The 23,457-nt window shown below is 39.5% G+C and overlaps 1 protein-coding gene across 1 annotated transcript in view; it reads left to right on the forward strand.

Moving 5' to 3' along the window:
* Positions 1 to 7,095, forward strand: part of RADX (RPA1 related single stranded DNA binding protein, X-linked) — a 75,511-nt gene extending 68,416 nt beyond the window's left edge. Inside the window, exon 14 of the mRNA NM_001193976.1 lies at positions 5,801 to 7,095. Within this exon, the coding sequence (NP_001180905.1) occupies positions 5,801 to 5,931 (131 nt within the window). The 3' untranslated portion in view covers positions 5,932 to 7,095. The remainder of the gene's footprint in view (positions 1 to 5,800) is intronic.
* The last annotated feature ends 16,362 nt before the right edge of the window (positions 7,096 to 23,457 follow it).

The raw sequence follows: 23,457 nt of genomic DNA on the forward strand, positions 1-23,457 counted from the left end.
CAGAAACTCTGCACCCATTAAACAGTAACTCCTCATTCTCCCCTCTCCTGATCCCTGGGTAACAGCTATTCCACTTTCTGTCTCCAGAAATTTGCCTGTTTTTCATTCCTTTTTATGGCTATGGCTGAGTGATGGTCTTGGACAAGATCCAGGAGAATTATCTGAACTGCCATGCAGAAACTCTTGTTTTCTTCCTGACTTTCTCCCAAAGATAGTCTCTCTTTTCTGAGCCACTTGAAGCTGGGGCTGGAGTGACACAAGCTGCCCTGTAGCCACCACCACTATGACTGCGCTGGGTCAGACCTGAAGCCAGGACCACTCTGGGTCTGGCCCAAGGCCCGCTGTAACCACTCCCTGGCTATCACCTATGTTTGCCTTATGCCCTAGGGCTCTATAGTCAGGTGGTGGCAAAGCCAGATAGGCCTGTGACAATCCCTTCAGTGCAGCTAGTTCCTCTAGTTCACAAGCAGGTCCAGAGGTGACATCCAGGAGCCAGTGACTAGAGTCAAAAATCTTAGACGTCTACATGGTATTGTATTGTACTGTAGCTGAGCTGACTTTCAAACAAGACACAGTCATTCCCACTCTTCGCTTCCCTTTCCAAAGGCAGGAGGTACCTCGTCCATGGCTATCACCACCACAGGCCTATGGGGAGCACTGCCAGACCTCCACCAATGTTTGCTTAAGACCTATAGGCTCTTCAGTCAGCTTGCGGTGAATGCTGCCTGGCCTGGGACTCACCCTTCAGGACAGTGGGCTCCCCTCTGGCCCAGGGCAGGTCCAGAAGTACCATCTAAGAGCCAAGTCCTGGAATCAGGAACCCCAAGTGCCCACTTGTCACTCTACCTCCCTGTGTCCACGCTGGTATCTAACATGCAAGACAAAGTCCCCTTTACTTTTCCCTCTGCTTTTCGTGAGTAAATGGAGTCTCACCCGAAAGCCACCACAACTGAGAATGTGCTGAGTCTCACCTGAAGCCAGCCAGTCTCAGAGTCTCACCCAATATCCTTGACATAGTACCTGAGGTATCACTGCAGGTTATTCAGGGCCCAAGGGCTCTTCAGTTAGCAGGTGATGAATACTGCCAGGTTTGGATCCTTTCTTTCAAGGCACTGGGTTCCCTCCTGGCCTAGAGTGTGTCTAGAAATAACATCTGGGAGCTAAGGCCTGAAACGAGGTCTTCACGACTCTTACTACTCTTACTGGTGCCCTATCCTGCTGTGCCCTATCTTGCTGTGTCTTCTTTGGATAAATATCTGTCAAATGCTTTGCCCATTTCTTCCCTCTCATCTCCTCAAGCAGAAGGAAGGGGCCTCTTTTGGAGCCATGAGCTGTGCAGCCTGGGGCTAAGGGAGGAGTGATGCCAGCACTTCCTTAGCCACCCTGACTGATGTCTCAGTAGGTTGTGTCTCCCCTCTCCAGCCCCCGGCGCACACACACACACACACACCCCACCCCTGGTACACTGTCTCTGAGCCCAGTTCAGCACTAGGACTCTCCTAGGAGCTGCAGTCCTTGTAGCCTAAACTGCCTTCCCGGTTTATTTAGGACCTCAGAATACTTTAGCCCGTGGTGCTGAGGCTTGTGGACCACTGGGATTAGTGATTCCCTTCTGGCTAGAGCTGGTTTCAATGCTCCATCCATGGGCAGGCATCAGCTGATTTTGGTCCAGTTTTGCTTTCTGCTGTAGGTATTGGTGATTCAGGAGTGTTTTTTCTACCTCTTAAGTGCCTCTTTCAGTGATATGAAGTTAAAACCAGGTACTGTGAGTGCTCACCTGATTTTTGATTCACATGAAGGTGCTTTTTTGTGTGTGTAGATAATTGTTCAATTAATGTCCTTGCCAGGGGAGGGGTGGGGGACAATTGGTGGAGTCTTCTATTCCACCCTCCTTCTCTGCCTCCAATCCCTCAACTTGATTTCATTTCCTTTGGATACATACCCAGTAGAGGAATTGCTGGATTAAATGGTTATTCTATGTTTAACTTTTTGAGGAACTGCCAAGCTTTCCCATGGCAGCTGCACTATTTTACATTCCCACCAGCAATGCATGAGGATTCCAATTTCTCCACATCTTCACCAGCACTTGTTTTGTTTTGTTGTTGTTGTTGTTTTGACAACAGTGATCCTAATGGATGTGAAATGGTATCTCATTGTGGTTTTGATTTGTTTTTCCCTAATTACTAATTATGTGTTAAGCATCTTTTCATGTGCTTATTGGTCATTCGTTTGTCTTCTTTGGAGAAATATCTATTCAAATGCTTTGCCCATTTCTGAATTCAATTTGGGGGGTGTTGATATGGCTTCATCTTTACAACTTAAACTTTTAATCCATTTAGAATTTATTTTTGTGTAAAGAATGAGATAGGGATCCTTGGCCAGGTGCGGTGGCTCATGCCTGTAGTCCCAGCACTTTGGGAGGCCGAGTTGGGCGGATCACAAGGTCAAGAGATCGAGACCATCCTGGCCAACATGGTGAAACCCCATCTCTACTAAAAATACAAAAATTAGCCAGGCGTGGGGGTGCATGCCTGTAGTCCCAGCTACTCGGGAGGCTAAGGCAGGAGAATCGCTTGAACCCAGGAGGTGGAGGTTGCAGTGAGCCGAGATCTCACCACTGCACTCCAGCCTGGCAACAGAACGTGACTCCATCTCAAACAAACAAATAAATAAATAAATAAATAAATAAATAAATAAATAAATAAAGTGAGATAGGGATCCAGCTTCATATTTTTTTTTTCCAAATAGCCATTTATCCCAAGTCATTTATTGAATACCGATTACTGATATGATATCCTACTTGGTGTCATCTTTAACTTTGAAGTCCAAGGATATCATTTTAGAAGTACAGCATAATATGGAAGTGTTTTAACACATCAAAGAAAACAATTTTATTATTCTCTAGGTAATCAAGGTTTCCCTTATTAGTTTCAGAGACAGGAATACCACACTGTATTACAATATCTATTGGACTATGCTCAATTACAAAACAACTCTAAAGTCACAGAGACTTTAACTCAAGAAGTTTATTTCTTGCTCAAGTCTGATGCAATCTGTCATCAGCTCTCTTCCCAGCAGCAATTCAGGAATCCAGTCTGCTTCCATCTTGTTGCTGCCCAAGCAGGAAGAAATGGTTTCTAGGGTTGTCAGGGCAGAAGAAGAAGAAGATGAAGGCTTTTAATTACACTGGACCAGAATTGACACATTACTTCTACTTGCATTCTCATTTGCAAGAACTAAGTTACATGATCCCAGCCTAGCTACAAGGGAAGCCAGGACACTTTGTTTTTTCCTGTGACCAAAGAGGAAATGGAGTGGAGAACACATAGTGTTGCCTTTGTCACACTTACCTTATGCATTTGTAAAGTTCCTAAAATGTACAGTTTTTGTAATTCTAGCAATTTAAAATGAACTGAAGAGAAGCTCGTTTTATAGGTAAAATCTATAGCCCTTTTTAAAGAATTTTTATGATATAAATACTATCCTAATTTCATAATAGGTTTCCTTAAGTAAAAATAATCACTGCTAATATTTAATTGAATGCTTGCTATGTGTCAACTACCGTTCTAAATGCTTTTTGTGTGTTTAATCCTCAAAACACCCTATGATGTAGGTACTAGATAAGCAAATTGAGGCATAGAGAAGTTGTCATTCACAGCTAGAAGTTGTCATACACAACTAGGCAGAATTACCTGAACAGAAGACTTATTTATATTTCATGTTGTGGATAGGAGTAAGTCATTGTTCATAAAAGTCAAAATATGGTAACAGAATGATCAAGGTTTAGGTTGTTACTGTTAGCATCAGATCTCAAGATCTTGAAATCTTTCCAAAGCATCTGGATTAAAGTCCACCCCATTCAAGGCAAAAGAAAATTATATAGTACTATCAGTTGTAATCATTATGATTAAGTGAACTTACACAATTTTAAATCATTAATTAGATCTTTTGATAAGTCTAGCAGAGATGAATTTACTGTGATGCTAATGTAGCCTAAATTTGCACAAATCCCTTCTATAACCCATTTGGCATTCTTACATATCTTGTATTTTTTCATTAAAAAGCGCCCCCAAATAGTATACCCTTGGGTTCTCACAAAACCTGGATCTACTACTATATTTTAGCACAGTTTTTTAGAGATGTAGCTCTAGCATAAAAGGTTAAAAGCATATACCTTCATGCCAGCTTGTCTGGATAAAAATCACCATGTGACTTTGCTTGTTACTTAACCTCCAAATGTTTTCATTTTCTTACATTGAAAATAAAGTATTTTTATGTGTAGCCACTAAAGTCTGTGACGCATTATCTTAGTAGTAGTCAGCTAGTGTTTTGACAGTTTCCTTAAACACCTGGAGCCAAGAAATGAAAAAGAAAAAATATGTTCTCCCAGTTTTTGCAGATTGACCCAGAGTGGTGGCACTCCTTCGACACTTAGCCAGGCCATTTACAATTCTGCCTTAGCCTTCACTTCCTGCTCGCTCAGAGCATGAAGGTCAGCCACAGATGAATGATGAGTATTCTCAGCCTTTTTTTGACCATATGTCTACCCTGGGTATGCATGTGGCCTTCTTGATTTTCCGTTGTACACAGAAGCTTTTAAAGCCCACATTCTACCATATATATCATTTCTCAGCTTCTTCCTGCCCAGAATTTTTTGGTTTGCTTATTGCTTGTCCCAACTTTATAACCTGCCCAACTGCACTGGCTAGTATTTTTGTCTTTAAATGTGTTCAGCAATGTCACCACCAGAAAAGCCATCCCAGCTGTGGGAATGCTCCAAACTGGGTAAAACAAAAGTAAACCCTTGCATCTGTCCTTGAGGGAGCTACTGTAAAGATGAGAACACATGACCACATCTTGGAGAATAAGGTCTTCATTGCCCCCTTTGGTACTAGCAACCTGCAGCAGAAGTGCAAGCAGCCATCTTCATGGCTTCCCCTTATCTGCGGAGTGAGGAGTGGCAGGCAGGCAATTTAAAACACCACAGCACCCTCTACCCATCATGTAGCAGTTTCTTTCTTTATTAATTTTTCCCTAGTTGCTCTAAATTTTTGTGTAGATTCTAGAGTTCTGCATAAATTTATTCTAAGAGTTTTTGTCAGCTTATAAGATGCTTTACGGAAGGACAGAACCCTGGAACTCGTTACTCTGCCATGTCACTCACCTGATCCTTTTTTTTTTTTTTTTCCTGAGAAGCAAATTGTCTTACTGGAGACCTGATCCATTTTTCATAGAGTTTCTCAAGAGTATCCAAAGCTAAGTTTTAATTAATAAAGCCATTTTAAAGGAAATACACTTTAAAAGATGCATCAGTTACACATATACACATATGTATACATATATTTATGCAATTAAAATATATAATGTAAATACAGTTTTGCTTTATGGCTTATATATTTACAAAAATATTGATAATTGAATTTCAAAATAGAAAACTTTATCTTTGCATTTATTTGAAGTATACCAATAAGCTATTTATTTGGAACCTTATAAATGACTTTGAAGATATGTGGATTTATTTTGCTTCACCAAGAACAAAACAAAAACCCAAAAACTAAATATGGCTTTTGAATACCAGTTCATGCCTTGACATTGTTGGTATATCTGTTTGATGTGTTCACCTTTATCTGCAGAAGTTGCCATATAATTTTGGTAAATGCATGTAATAAATTGGAGGGAAGAGGGAGAGGATGAGGCACGGTGTTAATATTATAAGAAAAAATTAACAGCTTATGTGATACTAAAGTCAAGTAAATATTTAACTACTTTACAGTACTTACCATCTGCTTTTTACTTTTAGGTGATATTATAAAAGCGGCAACTGAACTGGATAGAGTGCATATTGTCGGTATCTTGGATATCTGTAATTTGGGTAATAATAAAGTGGAAGTCTATTTGCACAAAATTTATAGTCCAGAGAATACTTCTTAAAAGTTAGCGAATGGAATTATTACAGATTATATGAGTGTACTGCTTTAAAGATATTCTGTCATTTTGCTGGTAATTTCAGTAACTGTTTTCAGCAAGAATATTACATGAGCTCTAAAGTTATTAAGCAGTTTTATGTTCGTCTTGTGTTTAGGGGGCTAAAACACTTCATTTTAGATTCATTATTGAAAAAGGTCATCAAAATAATTTTTGTGTATAAGGAAATTTACCTTGCTTACCTTACTAATATGACTATTATCTTGACTTGTAATAATTTATGTTCACTATTCCATCTGTGAAGTGTACTTCATTCTAAAGCCTCAGTATAAGGCATCCTAATTTACAAGAGTAACTTTCCATGGAGATTTAACATCTTTCCAATTTTATTCACATGTAATGGGAAATTTTGAATTGTCAGTTTGAAGACTATTCTCCTAAAGTGGTCAACCTGCACTTCTCACAACCAAGGTAGTTTGTATCATTTTCAAAAGTACACATTATTAGGGTCTAGTTGCTCCCTGGTCCTTAGCTTGCTCAGCTGCAAAATAAGCATGCTAAATTAAATGGTCTTAAGGTTTTTCCACTTCATTTTGTGACTTTGTGTGGTTCGAATTTCTCAGTATTTTAACCAGCGTGTTGATGTCAAAGTCAAAGGCTGCAGTATGTCTATATTCTTGCTGTATTCATTTGTAGTTTCAGTATATGTAATGTGAGTTTAAATAGTGAAATTCCAACTGCTCATATTGAAAATGGAAAATAGTAAATATGGGAATTGATTTTATTCTGGTTGTCTATAATACTTCATTTTAAAGGTAAATGGCCACTCTGCATTTGCAAGGCCCTGTGGTTGACATCTGTGTGATTTGTTAGATGAGACAAAATGACCACTAAATGAGTTTATAGATTATTCTGTATCAAGATAAATCTGATTCCAGTTAAGCTATAAACTTGTGGAATTTCCTTGTAGCCCTATAGTTCTGTGACTTCATTTGCTATACGCTTTAAATGTGTTGGGCAGCCTATGAACCTAAAGACATACTGCAGTTTGTTCATAAATGTGTTCAGTCTTTTATTCTTTATAATTCTGTGTAAATGTTAATTAAAATAGTGGATTCCTCTCGTGTTACCGTTTTGAGTGAATTATTAAAGAAGTTAAAATGCAATAACTTTTTGGTCTTCTGTCTCATTTTGAATGAATTTGATGTGTTTCCTTCATATTTTTGGCCAAAATATATACTTAGTAAATGAGCCAAGATGATTCTTTCATATGGATTTAAAGACTGTTGTCAAACAAATCTGAACTATATTAGTTTTTCGAAAAAATATATGCATATTTTTGAAAATCAAGCAATATCCCTAAAAGAACTCAAGTACCTCTGATGTTATTCTAAGGTTATTGTACCTGACTTCTAGTAGCTTCAGATCTAGAAGTTGCCCCTAACGAGGTTTTAATATCTGTTTTGTAGATGGGAAACTGAAAGAGAAAGAGACTAAATGACTTAATGTAAATTAGTAAAGACAATTTAATGGTAAGGTCAAGCTTATATTCCAAAGTCTATTTCTTTAAATTCTAATTCGAGCAAAAAGTAAAATGTTTGAGGCTGGGCATGGTGGCTCACGCCTGTAATCCCAGCACTTTGGGAGGCCAAGATGAGTGGATTGCTTGAGCTTAGAAGTTCGAGACCAGCCTGGGCAACATGGTAAGACCCCTGCATCTAGAAAATAGAAAAAGTAAAATGTTTAAATAATAATACAATTTCTATTATTATATTAGATCACTACACGATAAATTCTATGCCATGGGGCTCATGAAATAATGAGCTAAAGTATTGCAGCTTATATTGAAATCTTTGAGTGTCCACTCCATGCCTAGCACTGAACACAATACAATACAAGCAAAAAAAAACAAGGCACCTATTCTCATGGAACTTGAAAGTCTCATGGAGGAGAAACACATCCAAATAATTGCACAAATAAGTGAGACAAATGTGTCAATGGAAACATGTGATATATATTAGAGCTTTTTAACAAAGTGGGGGGCACTAGGAAAGTTTTTCCTGAGGAAGTGAACTTGAGGTATAAAGGACATGCAGCAAAAGATATGTTTGAGAATTGAATAAGGACTGATATGGCTGGAGTGCAGAAAGTGAGATACAAGATGAGACAAGCAGATAGACAAGGGCTCTTACAGACTATACCGTCTTATAGGCCATGGCAAAGACTTGAGTTTAAGTTTGTATCTTTAAAGCACTGGGAAGCCATTGAAAGATTTGTGGCTAGTATATGCTGTGATTCAATTCCTGTTTTAGAATGATCACTGTCTGCTGGAAGGAGAACGGATTATAAGGAGGTTGGCAGAGACTGCTATAATAGATGTACCCTAATACCTGTTCTCTTCTTCTAGATCTCCCAACATTTATCTGGGAACAAAGCTACCTAGAATAAAGAATACCTTTCTCTGCTTCCTTTGTAGCTAAGTAGGCCGTATGACCAAGTCCTGACCAATGGGAGTGAGCATATGTGATATGTACAGTTTTGGAACCTTTTCCTCAAAGGTTAAGAGGGAATGCTTTATTTCCGTCCGCCCCCTACTTCCTGCTAGCTATAAAGTGAGCAAAATCATGAGACATTGTGGATCATGCAGAGAAGAGCAACACCCTAGGGATGGCAGAGCAACCAGCTATTAGGAGCCGAGGTCCCTGTCATTGTGGAGCTGCCATACCAGCTTTGTACACTGCTTACCACAGTTTTGGCTGTTACATGAGACAAAAAATAAACTTCTATTTTCTTTAAGGCACTATTATTTTGAATATCCAAACAGAAGTTAAGCCTGTATTCTACAAATGCAGGAGGCAAAGGTGAAAGCAAGGAGACCAGGTAGGTAACAAATAATATTGAGAGAGGTAGATATATTCAATATAAATTTTAAAGGTAACATTAAATGCAGATTTTATTGTTACAGTTAAAATACAGATTTTAAAAGTAATAAGTACTTTCATTAAGGTACATAATATTAAGTACAAGTAGTTGAAAAAGTCTAGTAATGTTAAATTTTGACAGCAATATATAGTAGTGGTTCTAAAACTTAGTTTCATATTGGTATCACCTGGAAAACTTCATAATTACTGTGCCTGAGATGCACCTCTAATTGGGGTGTGGCCTGGGCACTGGAGTAGTTAAAAGATCCCCAGGTGATTTTAATGGATTTTAATGTGCAAATAACTTTGCAAACCATTGGTATATAGCACCGTTTCAAGGATTTGTTAGTTTTATTAGAGCTCAAGCATCACACAATGCTTTGAACTGACCTCCTATTTAGGCACTGTAATTTCATGTACTCTTAATGCAGCTTTATTATGAATTGTGCTGCTGGGAAGGAAAACATTAGAAATTGGTAATTTGTAAACAACTTTTTCACAGAGTTCTAGTGTGTTTCATTTGGAAAATTATAGATAAATCCTAGTCTAACCTTGCTTATTGTGCAAATGAAGAAAACAACCCAGAGAGATTTTTATTTTCCCAAGGATATGATACTAGTTATTGCACAGTTGGCACTTGTGGAAAGTTTTGGGTTGTGAGATGCTCCATAAATGTTCAGAGTACCACCTAAAGTAAAAGTAAACATCAAACATTTATAGATTGGGAGTTGAGGCTCAAGGATGAGTTCATGTCCTTTGTAGGGACATGGATGCAGCTGGAAACCATCATTCTCAGTAAACTATCGCAAGAACAGAAAACCAAACACTGCATGTTCTCACTCATAGCTGGGAATTGAACAATGAGAACACTTGGACACAGGAAGGGGAACATCACACACTGGGGCCTGCTGTAGGGTGGGAGAAGCGGGGAGGGATAGCATTAGGAGATATACCTAATGTAAATGATGAGTTAACGGGTGCAGCACACCAACATGACACATGTATACATATGTAACAAACCTGCACATTGTGCACATGTACCCTAGAACATAAAGTATAATAAAACATAAATAAATAAATAAATAAATAAAATGAAATGACAGCAACTCATTTGTCAAAACCAGAACTAGATCCAGTTACTATACATCATGTAGAAGTGGTATGATCTATAGTTCTTAAAGTGCATAGAAATTACCTGGAGAGCTTATTTAAAAAGCAAGTTCCTAGGTTTCCCCTCAGATTTTGATTCAAGATGATGGAGGGTGGGACCCAAGAACTTTCATTTTAATGAGCTTCCAAGGGATCCTAATGTAAGTGTTCCACAGACAAACCAAAAACACTGAATAAGAACTTAGACCATTCTCCTTCCAGCAAATTACCTTAAGAGTTAAAAAAAAGAAAGAAAATTGTATTGATGGGTGTTTATTATTTTAGGACTAATTCTACTCAACCACAATTTTTTAAAAACAATTTAAAATTATATTTGCAAGTTATGACTCTCTGAAAACCATAAAAGGAAAATGTAAAAGCACTTGTGTGCACCATATATGATGATGGTTACCATAACATCATGTACTTCAGGGGGAAGCATAGGAAGATGGTCAAAAAGAAGACTCCACCAGTTATACGCACAACAGTACACAAAACTGAACAACTATCCACACAAAAACACCTTTATAGGAACCAAAAATCAGGCAAGTGATCACAGTACCTGATTCTAACATATTAAGGAAGGAGGCACTGAAGAGGGTAGAAAAGACAGTCTTGAATTGCCTACACCACTCATCCACCAGCAGCAACCACGTGGTGTGGACAGAGAATCTGTGTGAATGGGGGAGGGAGAGTGCAGTGATTGTGGGACTTTGCATCGGAACTCAGTGCTGCCCTGTCACAGAAGAAAGCAACACAGGGCAGAATTCAGCCAGTGCTCACAGAGGGAGCATTTAGAACAGCCCTAGCCAGGGTGAATCCTCCATCCCAGTGGTAAGACCCTGAGTTCCAGCAGGCTCCCCACCACAGGCTGAAGTTCTCTGGAGTCCTAAATAAACGAAAGGCAGTCTATGCCACAAGGACTGCAATTCCTGGGCAAGCAACAGTGCTGTGCAGGTTTCACAGGCAGTGAGACACTGGCAAAGGCAGCCAAGGGAGTGCTTGCATCACCCCTTCCCCAACCTTAGGCAGTGCTGCTTACAGCTGCAGGAGAGACCCCTTCCTTCTGCTTAAGGAGAGGAGAGGGGAGAGTAAAGAGGACTTTGTCTTGCAACTTTGATACTAGTTCAGTCAAAGTAGGATAAGGCACCGGGCAGAGTGTTGAGGCTTCCATTCCAGGTCTCAGCTACCAGATAACATCTCTAGACACACTCTAGGCCAGAAGGTAACCTGCTGCCTAGAAGGGAAAGGCACTGTACTAGCAGGATTTATCACCTGCTGACTAAAGGGGCCTTGGGTCCTGAATAATCAGCAGTGGTAGCCAGGCAGTACTCACTGTGTGCCATGGGTGAGACTCAGAGACATGCTGGCTTCAGGTGTGACCCAGCACATTCCCAGCTGTGGTGGCTACAGGGAGAGACTCTGCTTGAGGAAAGGAGAGGGAAGAGTAAAGGGACTTTGTCTTGCAGCTTGGGCGCCAGCTCAGTCACATTGGGGTAGAGCACCAAGCAGGCTCCTAGAGTTCCTGATACCAGGCCTTTGCTCCTGGACAGTATTTCTGGACCTTCCCTGGACCAGAGGGGAGCCAGTGCCCTTAAGGGAGAGACCCAGACCTGGAAGTATTTACCACAGGCTGACAGAAGAGTCCTTGGCTGTTAAACATCAGCGGTAGCCAGGCAGTACTTGCCACAGCCTGGGGTGGTGATAGCCACAGGAAAAGACTCCTCGGTTTGAGAAAAGTGGAGGAAAGGGTAAAAAATATTTGGTCTTGCAACTTGGGTACCACATCAGCTTCAGTAGAATAGAGCACCAGGTAGACTCCTAAGGTCCCAACCCCAGCCCTTGGTTCCTGGATAGCATCTCTGGACCCTCCCAGGATTGGGTGAAGAACTTGCCACCCGGAAGGGAAGGACATAAGCCTGGCTGCATTTGCCACTTGTTAATTGTAAAGCCCTAGGGTCTTGAGTAAACATAGGTGGTTGCCAGGAATGGTCACCATGGGTCTTGGGCAAAACCCAGTGCTGTGTTTGCTTCAGATCTGACCCAGCATGTAGAGGACTACGTGCTCACAAACAGGGTGTTCCCCATAAGTCCTGCTCTCGCAAACGAAGCAGGGCGTTCTGACAAGTCCTGCTCTTGCAAACGAAGCAGGGCGTTCCCAATAAGTCCTGCTCTTGCAAACGAATCAGGGCGTTGGGGGCCTGTTTATATGTAAACATCTTGAAAATCCAGAAAGTCAGGGAAAGGTCAGAAAAACAACGATGTGTCTTGTGACTTGGCAACATTCCACAAACGACTGTATAAAATAAAGCGGAGTGCGCCATTCAGGGCGGCCGCCATGTTTGTCTTGTCTTGTGTTGTCTTGTGTGTTCATTCCTTTGTTTAGGAAACACGCGGACCCCAACATCTGGCGCAGCGAGCAGGGTCCGTGGCTCCACGAGAGCAAGGAACCGGAGGGGGAACATCCCAGGCAGGTAAATAAAGAAAGGGGGACCCACGGGAAAATTATGGGGAATTCCACCTCTCTGGCCTCTGAATATTTGCGGTTACTCCAGGGACTGTTGATGTCTATAGGAGTAGAAGTTAGTTAAGGAACATAAGACTTTGAAGTGATTGTTTGCCCATGTTGAACAACATTGTTATTGGTTTCAATATCAAACCAAAGTGCAGTTAAATCGAAAGGAATGGTTACAAGTGGTTAAAGTCCTGCGTCGAGCTCATCAGCGAGGGCAAACGATGCCTCTGACTTTGTGGACTTTGTGTAATTCCATTACTCAGGCATTAGAGTTACTTGAAACTGACTCGGAGCATGGCGATACTGCCACAGGAGGTGAGGCATCTGAAGGTTTAGAGAGGAATGATCTTAGAGAGGAACATGTTTATGTCCCGGTTATTGAGGACAAGGAATTGGAAAAAGAGCTAATGCCTCCTTCATCTGAAGGAAATTCTGATTTGCAGCACATTTTAGAGATGTTACAACAGTTGTTAAAATTGCAAGATACCGCTGCTCCTGTTTCTCCTATCTCTCCGCCATGAGCCTTCCCTGTTACCTTCCCTTATGCTAAAAGGATTTCCCTTTGCCTCCACCTCCAACCTCTTTGTCTATGTCAGGTCAGGTTTTCTCTGTGCCTCTTCCTCCTGTAGGAGAAAAGAAGGAATAGAAGGAAAAGGGTGATTTCGAGGAATTAGATTTATTCCCAATAACACGGGCTGCTTTCGGCCCCAATGCTCAGTTCCCAAACGGTGGCCAGAATGTGACTTTTACAGCCCTACAATTTAAATTTTTGAAAGAAATGAAAGCTGCAATTTCTAATTATGGACCTCAATCACCGTTTGTCCTTGGCCTTCTCGATTCCTTCTCTTCAGAACATATGATGATTCCTATTGACTGGGAAACGTTGGGACAGGCTGTCCTTGATCGTTCGCAATGGCTTCAATTAAAAAGTTGGTGGTGGGAAAAAGCAAGAGTACAAGCTAGAAAAAATGCTATGCGAAATCCCCCAGGACCTACTGAAGAGCAGCTTACGGGTTCAGGACAATACGCCACTCTTAATGCTCAGGCAGGCCTAGATGATATTGCTCTCACTCAGATTAAAGCCTTGTTTTTAAAAGCGTGGACTAAGGTTGAAATAGCGGGTAAAACTTCTTTATCTTTTGTAAAGATCCTACAAGGAGCCACAGGGCCATATCCAGATTTTGTAGCCCATCTTCAAGATGCTGTATTAAAGACTGTAGGCTCAGGCCCTGCTGCTAAAATTCTTTTGGATACTCTGGCTTTTGAGAGTGCTAATCCTGAGTGCCAAAAATTGCTGCGTCCTCTGAAAGCTAGTGGGGCTAATTTAGATGAATACATTCGGGCTTGTGCAGGTGTTGGAGGAGCTATTTACAATGCTCAATTGTTTGCTGGGGCACTTTCTAAGGCTTTAAAAGGCAATGCTAAACAAGGTATATGCTATCAATGTGGGAAACCCGGTCATTTTAAAAAGGAATGCCGGAAAAAATTAGGCTTTTCTGCTCTAAAAGAAAAAAGGTTACCATCTAATATGTGTAAACGATGTGGCAAGGGTCGACATTGGACCAATGAATGCCGTTCAAAAACTGATAAAAGTGGGAATGTACTGTCACCCCTCTCGGGAAACGGAAGCCGGGGCCCGCAGGCTTGGGGCCCCAACAACTACAATGCAGGCCTACCCTAGTACCCAGTGAGCAGTGGCTTACAACATCAAGGAATGACCTCGAGTCCTCCTTAAAGACATCTTACCCTACCCCAGTTTCTCAGCTTTATGCTGCCACTAAGCAGAGTGCCGCTGCTGACCTAGCTATTGTCCAGCCTTATACTTTAACTCCTAATAGAGGAATATATAAGTTGGCTACCGGAGTGTGTGGTCCTTTGACAAAGGGACATGTAGGACTTTTACTAGGTTAAAGTAGCAACGCTATGCGGGGGTTAATGGTGGTCCCAGGAATAATTGATGCTGATTTTACTGATGAAATCCTTATTATGGTACAAGTCTCACAACTTATGCGCCTAGAGGCAGAGGAACGTATTGCATAATTGCTTTTATTGCCTTTTTTTCCTTTCTTATCTGGAAATGTGTCTCGTCAAGGAGGTTTCGGTAGTACTGGGAAAACTGTTTTCTGGGAAACTTTAGTTTCTGATCAAAAATCTTTATGTTCATTGCAAATTAATGGGATACTTTTTGAGGGCTTAGTCGACACAGGAGCAGATGTATATAATAATGTTTGGCTCAATGGCCTGATCATTGGAAAAAGAAACAAGTATCGGTTACTCTATCCGGCCTAGGTACTGCTTCTATAGTCTACCAAACTGTCGAGCCCCTAAGCTGTGTAGGACCTGAAGGACAACAAAGAAAAGTGTTCTTTTATATTGTATTTGGGGCCGCGATCTTTTACAACAATTTGGTGCCTTTTTAAGCATTCCTCATATTTCTTCAGCTGCCAAAAATATGATGTTCAAAATGGGCTACAATCCTTTAAACTCTTAGCCACTGTCCACAAGCCTCAAGCTTTACAGTTGAAGTGGAAAACTACAACTCCTGTTTGGGTGGAACAGTGGCCATTATCTAAAGAAAGACTTAAGGCTTTAAAGAATTTAGTTAAGGAACAATTGGCCGAGGGGCATATTGAACCAAGTACTTCTGCATGGAATTCCCCTGTGTTTGTCTTGTCAAAAAAAAAAAAAAGGAAAATGGCACTTATTAACTGATCTTACGGCTGTAAATACTTGTATTCAACCTATGGGGACTTTATCCCCTGTAGCAGAAGAAGAATTGTCATTTGTAGAAAATAGAATTAATGAAGCTCACCTTGATTATATTGTACCCAATCTTCCACTTTCGTTGTGTCTTTTTCATACTCCCCATTCGCCAAGGGCCGTTTTACACCAAGATAATAATATTCTGGAGTGGCTGTTTTTGGCTAATAAAGCCATTAAGAAAATTCACCCATATATTGTTAAATTGGCTGAATTAATTATTAAAGGACGACATCGAGCTCGTCAGTTGCTTGGTGCTGACCCTGTAAAAATTATTACCCGATTATCTAATCAATACATTGAATCTCTGCTAAAAACTCATGAAGATTGGCAAGTGGCTTGCGCTGAGTATACTGGTTCTTTTTCTCAGCATTATCCTAGTAATAAATTGTTTGCTTTTCTGCAACAATATTCTTTACTGCCATATAATCCTATCTCTTACACTCCAGTTAAAGGTCCCACCTTTTTTACTGATGCTTCAAACAATGAAAAGGCTAGATACTGGACTTCAGACAATTCAAAAATTTCTCACTATCCATTTGAATCAGTCTTTATTATTTGTAACTCTTACTTCCCGCATTGCCCCCCTTTTTATCACTCATATTCATTCTCATTCAGCTTTGCCAGGACCTTTATCTTTTGGCAATAGTCAGATTGATTCTTTACTTATTGGCAGTGTCCAACGGGCTCAAGATGAACACCAACTACATCATACTAATAGTTTAGGATTACAACGGCGATTTTCTATAACACGCCGACAAGCCCGAGCTATTGTCAGAGCCTGCCCACCTTGTGCTCCTATTATTGCACCTTTTTTAAGTCCAGGTATTAATCCTCGAGGCATTCAACAAAATCACATTTGGAAAATAGATGTAACTTATGTTCCTTCCTTTGGTCGTTTAAAATATGTTCATCATACTATTGATACGTGGTCACATTTCCAATGGGCTACGCCATTACCCTCTGAAAAGGCTGACTCTGTTTTTACTCATTTACTTACTTGCTTTGCAGTTATGGGAGTCCCTGCTGAATTAAAAACTGATAATGCCCCTGCTTATTGCTCTCGCAAATTGGCTGCCTTCCTCTCTTTATACCATATTCATCATTCCACTAGTATTCCATTTAACAGTCAAGGTCAAGCAATTATTGAAAGAGCCAATGCTACCTTAAAATTACAACTTTTAAAGCAAAAAGGGGAAAATGGGCGAGATTCCCCAAAACATCAAATTCTGAAAGCCTTTTTTACTTTAAATTTTCTCAACCATTGGCGCCAATTACAGCAGTCTGCAGCGGTGAAACATTTTCAACAGCCTTTAGAAAAGCCGCAAAACAGTAATCTGTGGGTGTATTATCCTTCATTACAAAGGAAATATTTAAAAGGAAAAGTTTTACAATGGGGCCGAGGCTATGCTCTTGTCCGTACAGGTGCTGGAAACGAGTGGTTTCCATCTCGACGGTTGAAACAGTGCCATGGCGAAGAGGAGCCAATCCAAACAGTTCCTGAAGGAATTCCAGGAGCTAAATCTGAGCACTCAGAGAACATTCACCTTTGGAACTCGTGCGAAGCCCCCGACATGGGGACAACTGAAACAGTTAAGAAGCTAAAGGGGTTGTTCAACAAGCTAGGCAGCCCAAAACCCCACTGACTTTATTCCTGGCTATGCTGGCCGTAGTAAATTGTCAGGCAACAGCTGGAGAATTTACATACTGGGCTTATATTCCTTTTGCACCCTTATATCAAGGTGTGGCCTGGGGAGACAGAGAAGTCCCAGTATTTACTAATGATACTGCTTGGATGCCATCACCTTTTTTAAACCAGGATCCTGAATTAGACACTGGCACAGTAAATAGTTCATATCAATTTGGGGTTGAAGGGTTACCTATATGTCTTGGGGGTAGTCCGCATTGTCTGCATCTTTCTCATGAGGCTTGGGCTGTTCGCTATAACCATAGTCATATCTCTGCCTTTACTATGATTGTTGTGGCTCAAAGTTTCAAGTATAATCATACTGTAGTACTTAATGAAACTCTGCCAAGTACATTATCTTTATGCCCTATCCCTGATGTGTCCGGAGGTGTTTCCCAACTAGAGTGAACTAAATGTAGAAGTAGTGGGCCACGATTATTGTTAGAAGTAAAAGGGAAGAGTCGTAAATACTTTGTTACAGATTGGAGTGTACATGGAGATTTTCAGACTAAATTCAGCCATGTCAACCTGCGTTGGCATAAGGTAATCACAGCATTTCTGCAGATGGCAATGAAACTATTATTTGGCATGATGGTGGTCTATCACCCCTTGCCACATTTGGCTAATACCTCACAAATACAAGGTCATATTTGAAAGTTGCTAGCTGCTGGTAAACCAATGTTCACTTTCACGGGAAACATGTCCTTAAATCTTACTAATATTGCTAACCCTTTCCATATATCTTTGCATCGAAATAGTTCTAGATATGTTATTGCATGTGTAAGAAAGCCTTACTTGTTGTTGACAGGAATTTTTAAATGGGATAATAATACAGGGGTAGTTAACTGCACAAACAATTGTACATTCTTAAGTTGTATAAATACTACTTGGTGGAATAATAATTGGAATGAGTCTCATTCCGATTTATATATACTAAGAGCCAGAAAAAAACCTGGCTACCTGTAAACTTAACACGTACTTGGAGTGAATCTGCTGGGGTTACTCAAATTTATAAGGTTATGCAAGATCTTGTCCGCCGCAGTCGGAGAATGGTTGGAATCGTCGTGACCGCGGTGATAGGACTTGTAGCAATTGCTTCCACTACTGCTGTTGCTGGATTAGCTCTACACCAGAATATACAAAATGCAGAATTTGTGCAACAATGGCATGAACAATCACATTTGTTGTGGCAGCAGCAACGAGACATAGATGCTCATTTGACTGAATGAGTAGATACTCTGGAACAAGTGGTTTCTTGGTTGAGAGATCAGCTAACAGTGTTGAATACCCGAGCTTTGTTGAAATGTGATTGGAACACTACCCAATTTTGTATTACTCCTGTTCCTTTTGACAGCACTGTACATAATTGGACTGAGATAAAGAGACTTTTAATTGGTCATAATAATCTTTCCCTAGAAATACAAGAATTAACACAGAACATTTCTGAAACATTTTGCAATTAGTTACCGTTGCTGACTGGTGCAGATGTGATGACTGGTATTGCACAAAGTTTGACGTCTTTGAACCCTATGAGTCCTGTAAAAACTTTGCTGACCTCTGTTTCTAGTAATGTATTGATTGTTGTTCTTGCCTTTGTCATTTTTCACAGTCTGCTGGAGACGGTGCCAAAGGGCAAACACCGAATCCCAGCGAGCCCAACATGTAATGATGGTTTTAAAAGAAATTCAAACTTGTAAATAAGGAAAGGGAAAATGTAGAGGACTACGTGCTCACAAACAGGGTGTTCCCCATAAGTCCTGCTCTCGCAAACGAAGCAGGGCGTTCCGACAAGTCCTGCTCTTGCAAACGAAGCAGGGCGTTCCCAATAAGTCCTGCTCTTGCAAACGAAGCAGGGCGTTGGGGGCCTGTTTATATGTAAACATCTTGAAAATCCAGAAAGTCAGGGAAAGGTCAGAAAAACAACGATGTGTCTTGTGACTTGGCAACATTCCACAAACGACTGTATAAAATAAAGCGGAGTGCGCCATTCGGGGCGGCCGCCATGTTTGTCTTGTCTTGTGTGTTCATTCCTTTGTTTAGGAAACACGCGGACCCCAACAGCAGCACACTTGCAATGGTGGTGGGAACAGGGGTACTTGCATCAACCCTCACTCAGCTCCAGGAAGTTCAGCACAGAGAGAGAGATCCTGTTTGTTTGGGGGAAAGTAAGGGAAGACAACAAGAGTCTCTGCCTGGTAATCCAGGGAATTCTTTTAGATCTTACCCAAGACCACCAAGGCAGTTACTCTGTGTGTCTACAAGAGACACAGAATTACTGGGTTTGGAGTGTCCCCTAATGGAGATATGGCTGTAGTGACCAAAAACTTAGACCACAATACCTAAGTCCCTTCGAAGACTTGGAAAGCTTCCTTAAGCAGCATGGGTACAAACAAGCCCAGACAGTGAAGACTACAATAAGTACCTATCCCTTCAATGTCCAAAGTCCACAAGCATCAAGGCCATCCAAGCAAACATGACCTCACCAAATGAACTAAACAAGGCACCAGTGATCAATCCTGAAGAGGCAGAGATATGTAATATTTCAAGCAAAGAACTCAAATGAACTGTTTTGAGGAAGCTCAACGAAATTCAAAGTAACATGGAGAAGGATTTCAGAATCCTATAAGATAAATTTAACAAAGAGATTGAAATAATTTTAAAAGAAGCTGAAATTCTGGAGCTGAGAAATCCAACTGACATACTGAAGGATGCATCAGAGTCTCTCAACAACAACAAAAAAAGACCAAGCAAAAGAAAGAATTAGTGAGCTTGAAGACAGCCTATTTGAAAATACAAAGAGAATATAAAAGAAAGAAAGAATAAAAAAGAGTGAGAAACACCTACAAGATCTAGAAAATAGCATCAGAAGGGCAAATCTAAGAGTTATAGGTCTTAAAAAGAAAGTAGAGAGATCAGGGTAGAAAGTTTATTCAAAGGAATAGTAACAGAGAACTCCCTATACCTAAAGAAAGATATGAATATTCAAGTACAAGAAAGTTATAGAACACCAACCAGATTTAACCCAAAGAAGACTTCAAGGCATTAAGTAATAAATTTCCAAAGGCCAAGGATAAAGAAAGGATCCTACAAGCAGCAAGAGAAAATAAACAACTAACTTACCAAGGAGCTCCAATATGCCTGGCAGCAGCCTTTTCAGTGGAAACCTTACAGGCCAAGAGAGAGTAGCATGACATATTTAAAGTATTGAAGGAAAGAAGCTTTCATCCTAGAATAGACTATCCAGATAAAATATTCTTAAAACATGAAGGAGAAATAAAGACTTTCCCAGACAAACAGAAGCTGAGGGACTTCATCGACACCAGACCTGTCCTATGAAAAATGCTACAGGGAGTTCTTCAATCCAAAAGAAAAGGATGTTAATGAGTCATAAGAAATCATCTGAAGAGACAAAACTCACTGGTAATAGTAAGTACACAGAAAAACACAAAATATTATAACACTGTATTTGTGGTATCTAAACTACATATCTCTTAAGTAGAAAGACTAAGAGATGAACCTATCAAAAATAAAAACTACAACTTTTCAAGAAATAGATAGTATAATAAAATATAAATAGAAAAAACAAAAAGTTAAAACATGGGAGGATGAAGTTAAAGTACAGAGTTTTATTAGTTTTCTCTTTGCTTGTTTGCTGGTTTATTTATGCAATCAGTGTTAAGTAGTTATCAGTTTTAAATAATCAGTTATAAAATATTATTTGCAAGCCTCGTGGGAACCTCAAATCAAAAAACCTACAACAAATACACACACACAAAAATAAAAATCAAGAAACCATAACACCAGAGAAAATAACCTTTACTAAAGAGAAGACAGCAATGAAGGAAATAAGGAAGAGAAAATCACAAAACAATCAGAAAACAAATAACTAAGTGTCAAGAGTAAGCCCTTACTTATCAATAATAAGACTGAATATAAACGAACTGAACTTTCCAATTAAGAGATAGACAATGGCTGAATGGATGAAACAAAAAATGAGACCCAACTATCTGCTGTCTATGAAAAACACACTTTACCTATAAAGACACATATAGACTGAAAATAAAGAGATAGAAAAAGATATTCCATGCCAAAGGAAACCAAAAAAGAGCAGGAGTAGCTATCCTCACATTAGACAAAATATATTTCAAGACAAAAGTTAAAAGAAGAGACAGAGATCGTTACATAATGACAAAGGGGTCAATTCAGCAAGAGGATATAACAATTGTAAACATATATGCACCCAATACTGGAGTATCTAAATATATAAGGTAAATATTATTAGAGCTAAAGATGGACAGAGAGACCTAAAAAAATAAGAGCTGGAGGCTTCAACACCCTACATTCAGCATTAGACAGATCTTCCAGACAGAAAATCAACAAAAAACCATTGAACTGAATCTGTACTATAGACCAAATGGACCTAATAAATACTCACAGGACATTTCATCCAATGGCTGCAGAATACACATTCTTCTCCTCACCACATGGATCGTTCTCAATGATAGACCATATATTAGTCCACAAAACAAGTTTTTAAAATTCAAAAAATAATGAAATTATATCAAATATCTTTTCTGCCCACAATGGAATAAAACTAGATATCAATAACAAGAGGAATTTTTGAAACTATACAATCATATAGAAATTAAATAATATGCCCCTGAATGACCCGTGGGTCAATGAAGAAACTAAGAACAAAACTACAAAATTTATTGAAACAAATGATAATGGAAATACAACATATCAAAATGTGTCAGATACAGCAAAAGCAGTGCTAAAATGAAAGTTTATAGCAATAAGCACCTACATTTTAAAAGTAGAAAAACTTCAAATAAACAACCTAACAACACATCTTAAGGATTATAAATTGTGCTGCTATAAAGACACATGCACACGTATGTTTATTGCAGCACTATTCACAATAGCAAAGACTTGGAATCAACCCAAATGTCCATCAGTGACAGATTGGATTAAGAAAATGTGGCACATATACACCATGGAATACTATGCAGCCATCAAAAAGGATGAGTTTGCGTCCTTTGTAGGGACATGGATGCAGCTGGAAACCATCATTCTTAGCAAACTATCACAAGAACAGAAAACCAAACACCACATGTTCTCACTCATAGGTGGGAACTGAACAATAAGATCACTTGGACTCAGGAAGGGGAACATCACACACAGGGGCCTATCATGGGGAGGGGGGAGGGGGGAGGGATTGCACTGGGAGTTATACCTGATGTAAATGATGAGTTGATGGGTGCAGCACACCAACATGGCACAAGTATACATATGTAACAAACCTGCACGTTATGCACATGTACCCTACAACTTAAAGTATAATAATAATAAATTAATTTAAAAAAAAAAGAACTAGAAAAGCAAGAGCAAACAAAATCTGAAATTGGTACAAGAAAAGTAATAAAGATCAGAGCAGAAATAAATGAAATTGAAATTTTTAAATAATACAAAACATCAATGAAACAAAAACTCGTTTTTTTCAAAAGATAAATAAAATTGACAAACCTTTAGCTAAACTAGCTAAGAACAAAAAAGAGGGAAGATACAAATAAATAAAATCAGAGGTGAAAAAGGAGATGTTTCAACTGATACTACAGAAATCTGAAGGATCATTTAAGGCTGCTATGAGCAACTATATGTCAATAAATTGAAAAACTTAGAAGAAATGGATAAATTCCTAGACTCATACAACCTTCCAAGATTGAACCATGAAGAAATCCAAAACCTGAACAGGCCAATAACAAGTAATAAGATCTACGTCATAATAAAAAGTTTCCCAGTAAAGGAAAACAGGAGACCAAATGGTTTCACTGCTGAGTTCTATCAAATATTTAAGAAGAACTAATACCAATTCTACTCAAACTATTCCATAAAACAGAGAAGGAGGGAAGACTTCCAAACTCCTATGAGGCCAGTATTACCTTGATACCAAAACCAGAAAAAGATAAATCAACAAAAAGAAAACTACAGGCCAATATCCCTGATATACATTGATGCAAAAATCCTCAACAAAATACTAGCAAACCAAATTCAACAACACATTAAAAAGTTCACTCATCATAAGTAAGTGGGATTTATCCCAAGGATGCAAGGATGACTCAGCATACAAAAGTCAATCAATGTGCTACATCATATCAACAGAATAAAGGACAAAAACCAAACGATCATTTCAACTGATGCTGAAAAAGCATTATGATAGAGTTCAACATCCCTTCATGATAAAAACCCTCAAAGAACTGAGTATAGAAAGAACATACCTCAACACAATAAAAGCTATATGTAACAGACTCATTGCAAGTATCATGTTGAATGGGAAAAAACTGAGAGTATTTCCTCTAAGATCTGGAACATGACAAGGATGCCCACTTCCACCACTATTATTCAACATTGTACTGAGAATCCTACCTAGAACAATCAGACAAGAGAAAGAAATAAAGGGCATTTAAATTGGCAAGGAAAAAGTCACATTATCCTTCTTT

This window comes from Macaca mulatta, chromosome X, assembly GCF_049350105.2.
Source record: "Macaca mulatta isolate MMU2019108-1 chromosome X, T2T-MMU8v2.0, whole genome shotgun sequence".
Taxonomy (NCBI): Eukaryota; Metazoa; Chordata; class Mammalia; order Primates; family Cercopithecidae; genus Macaca; species Macaca mulatta.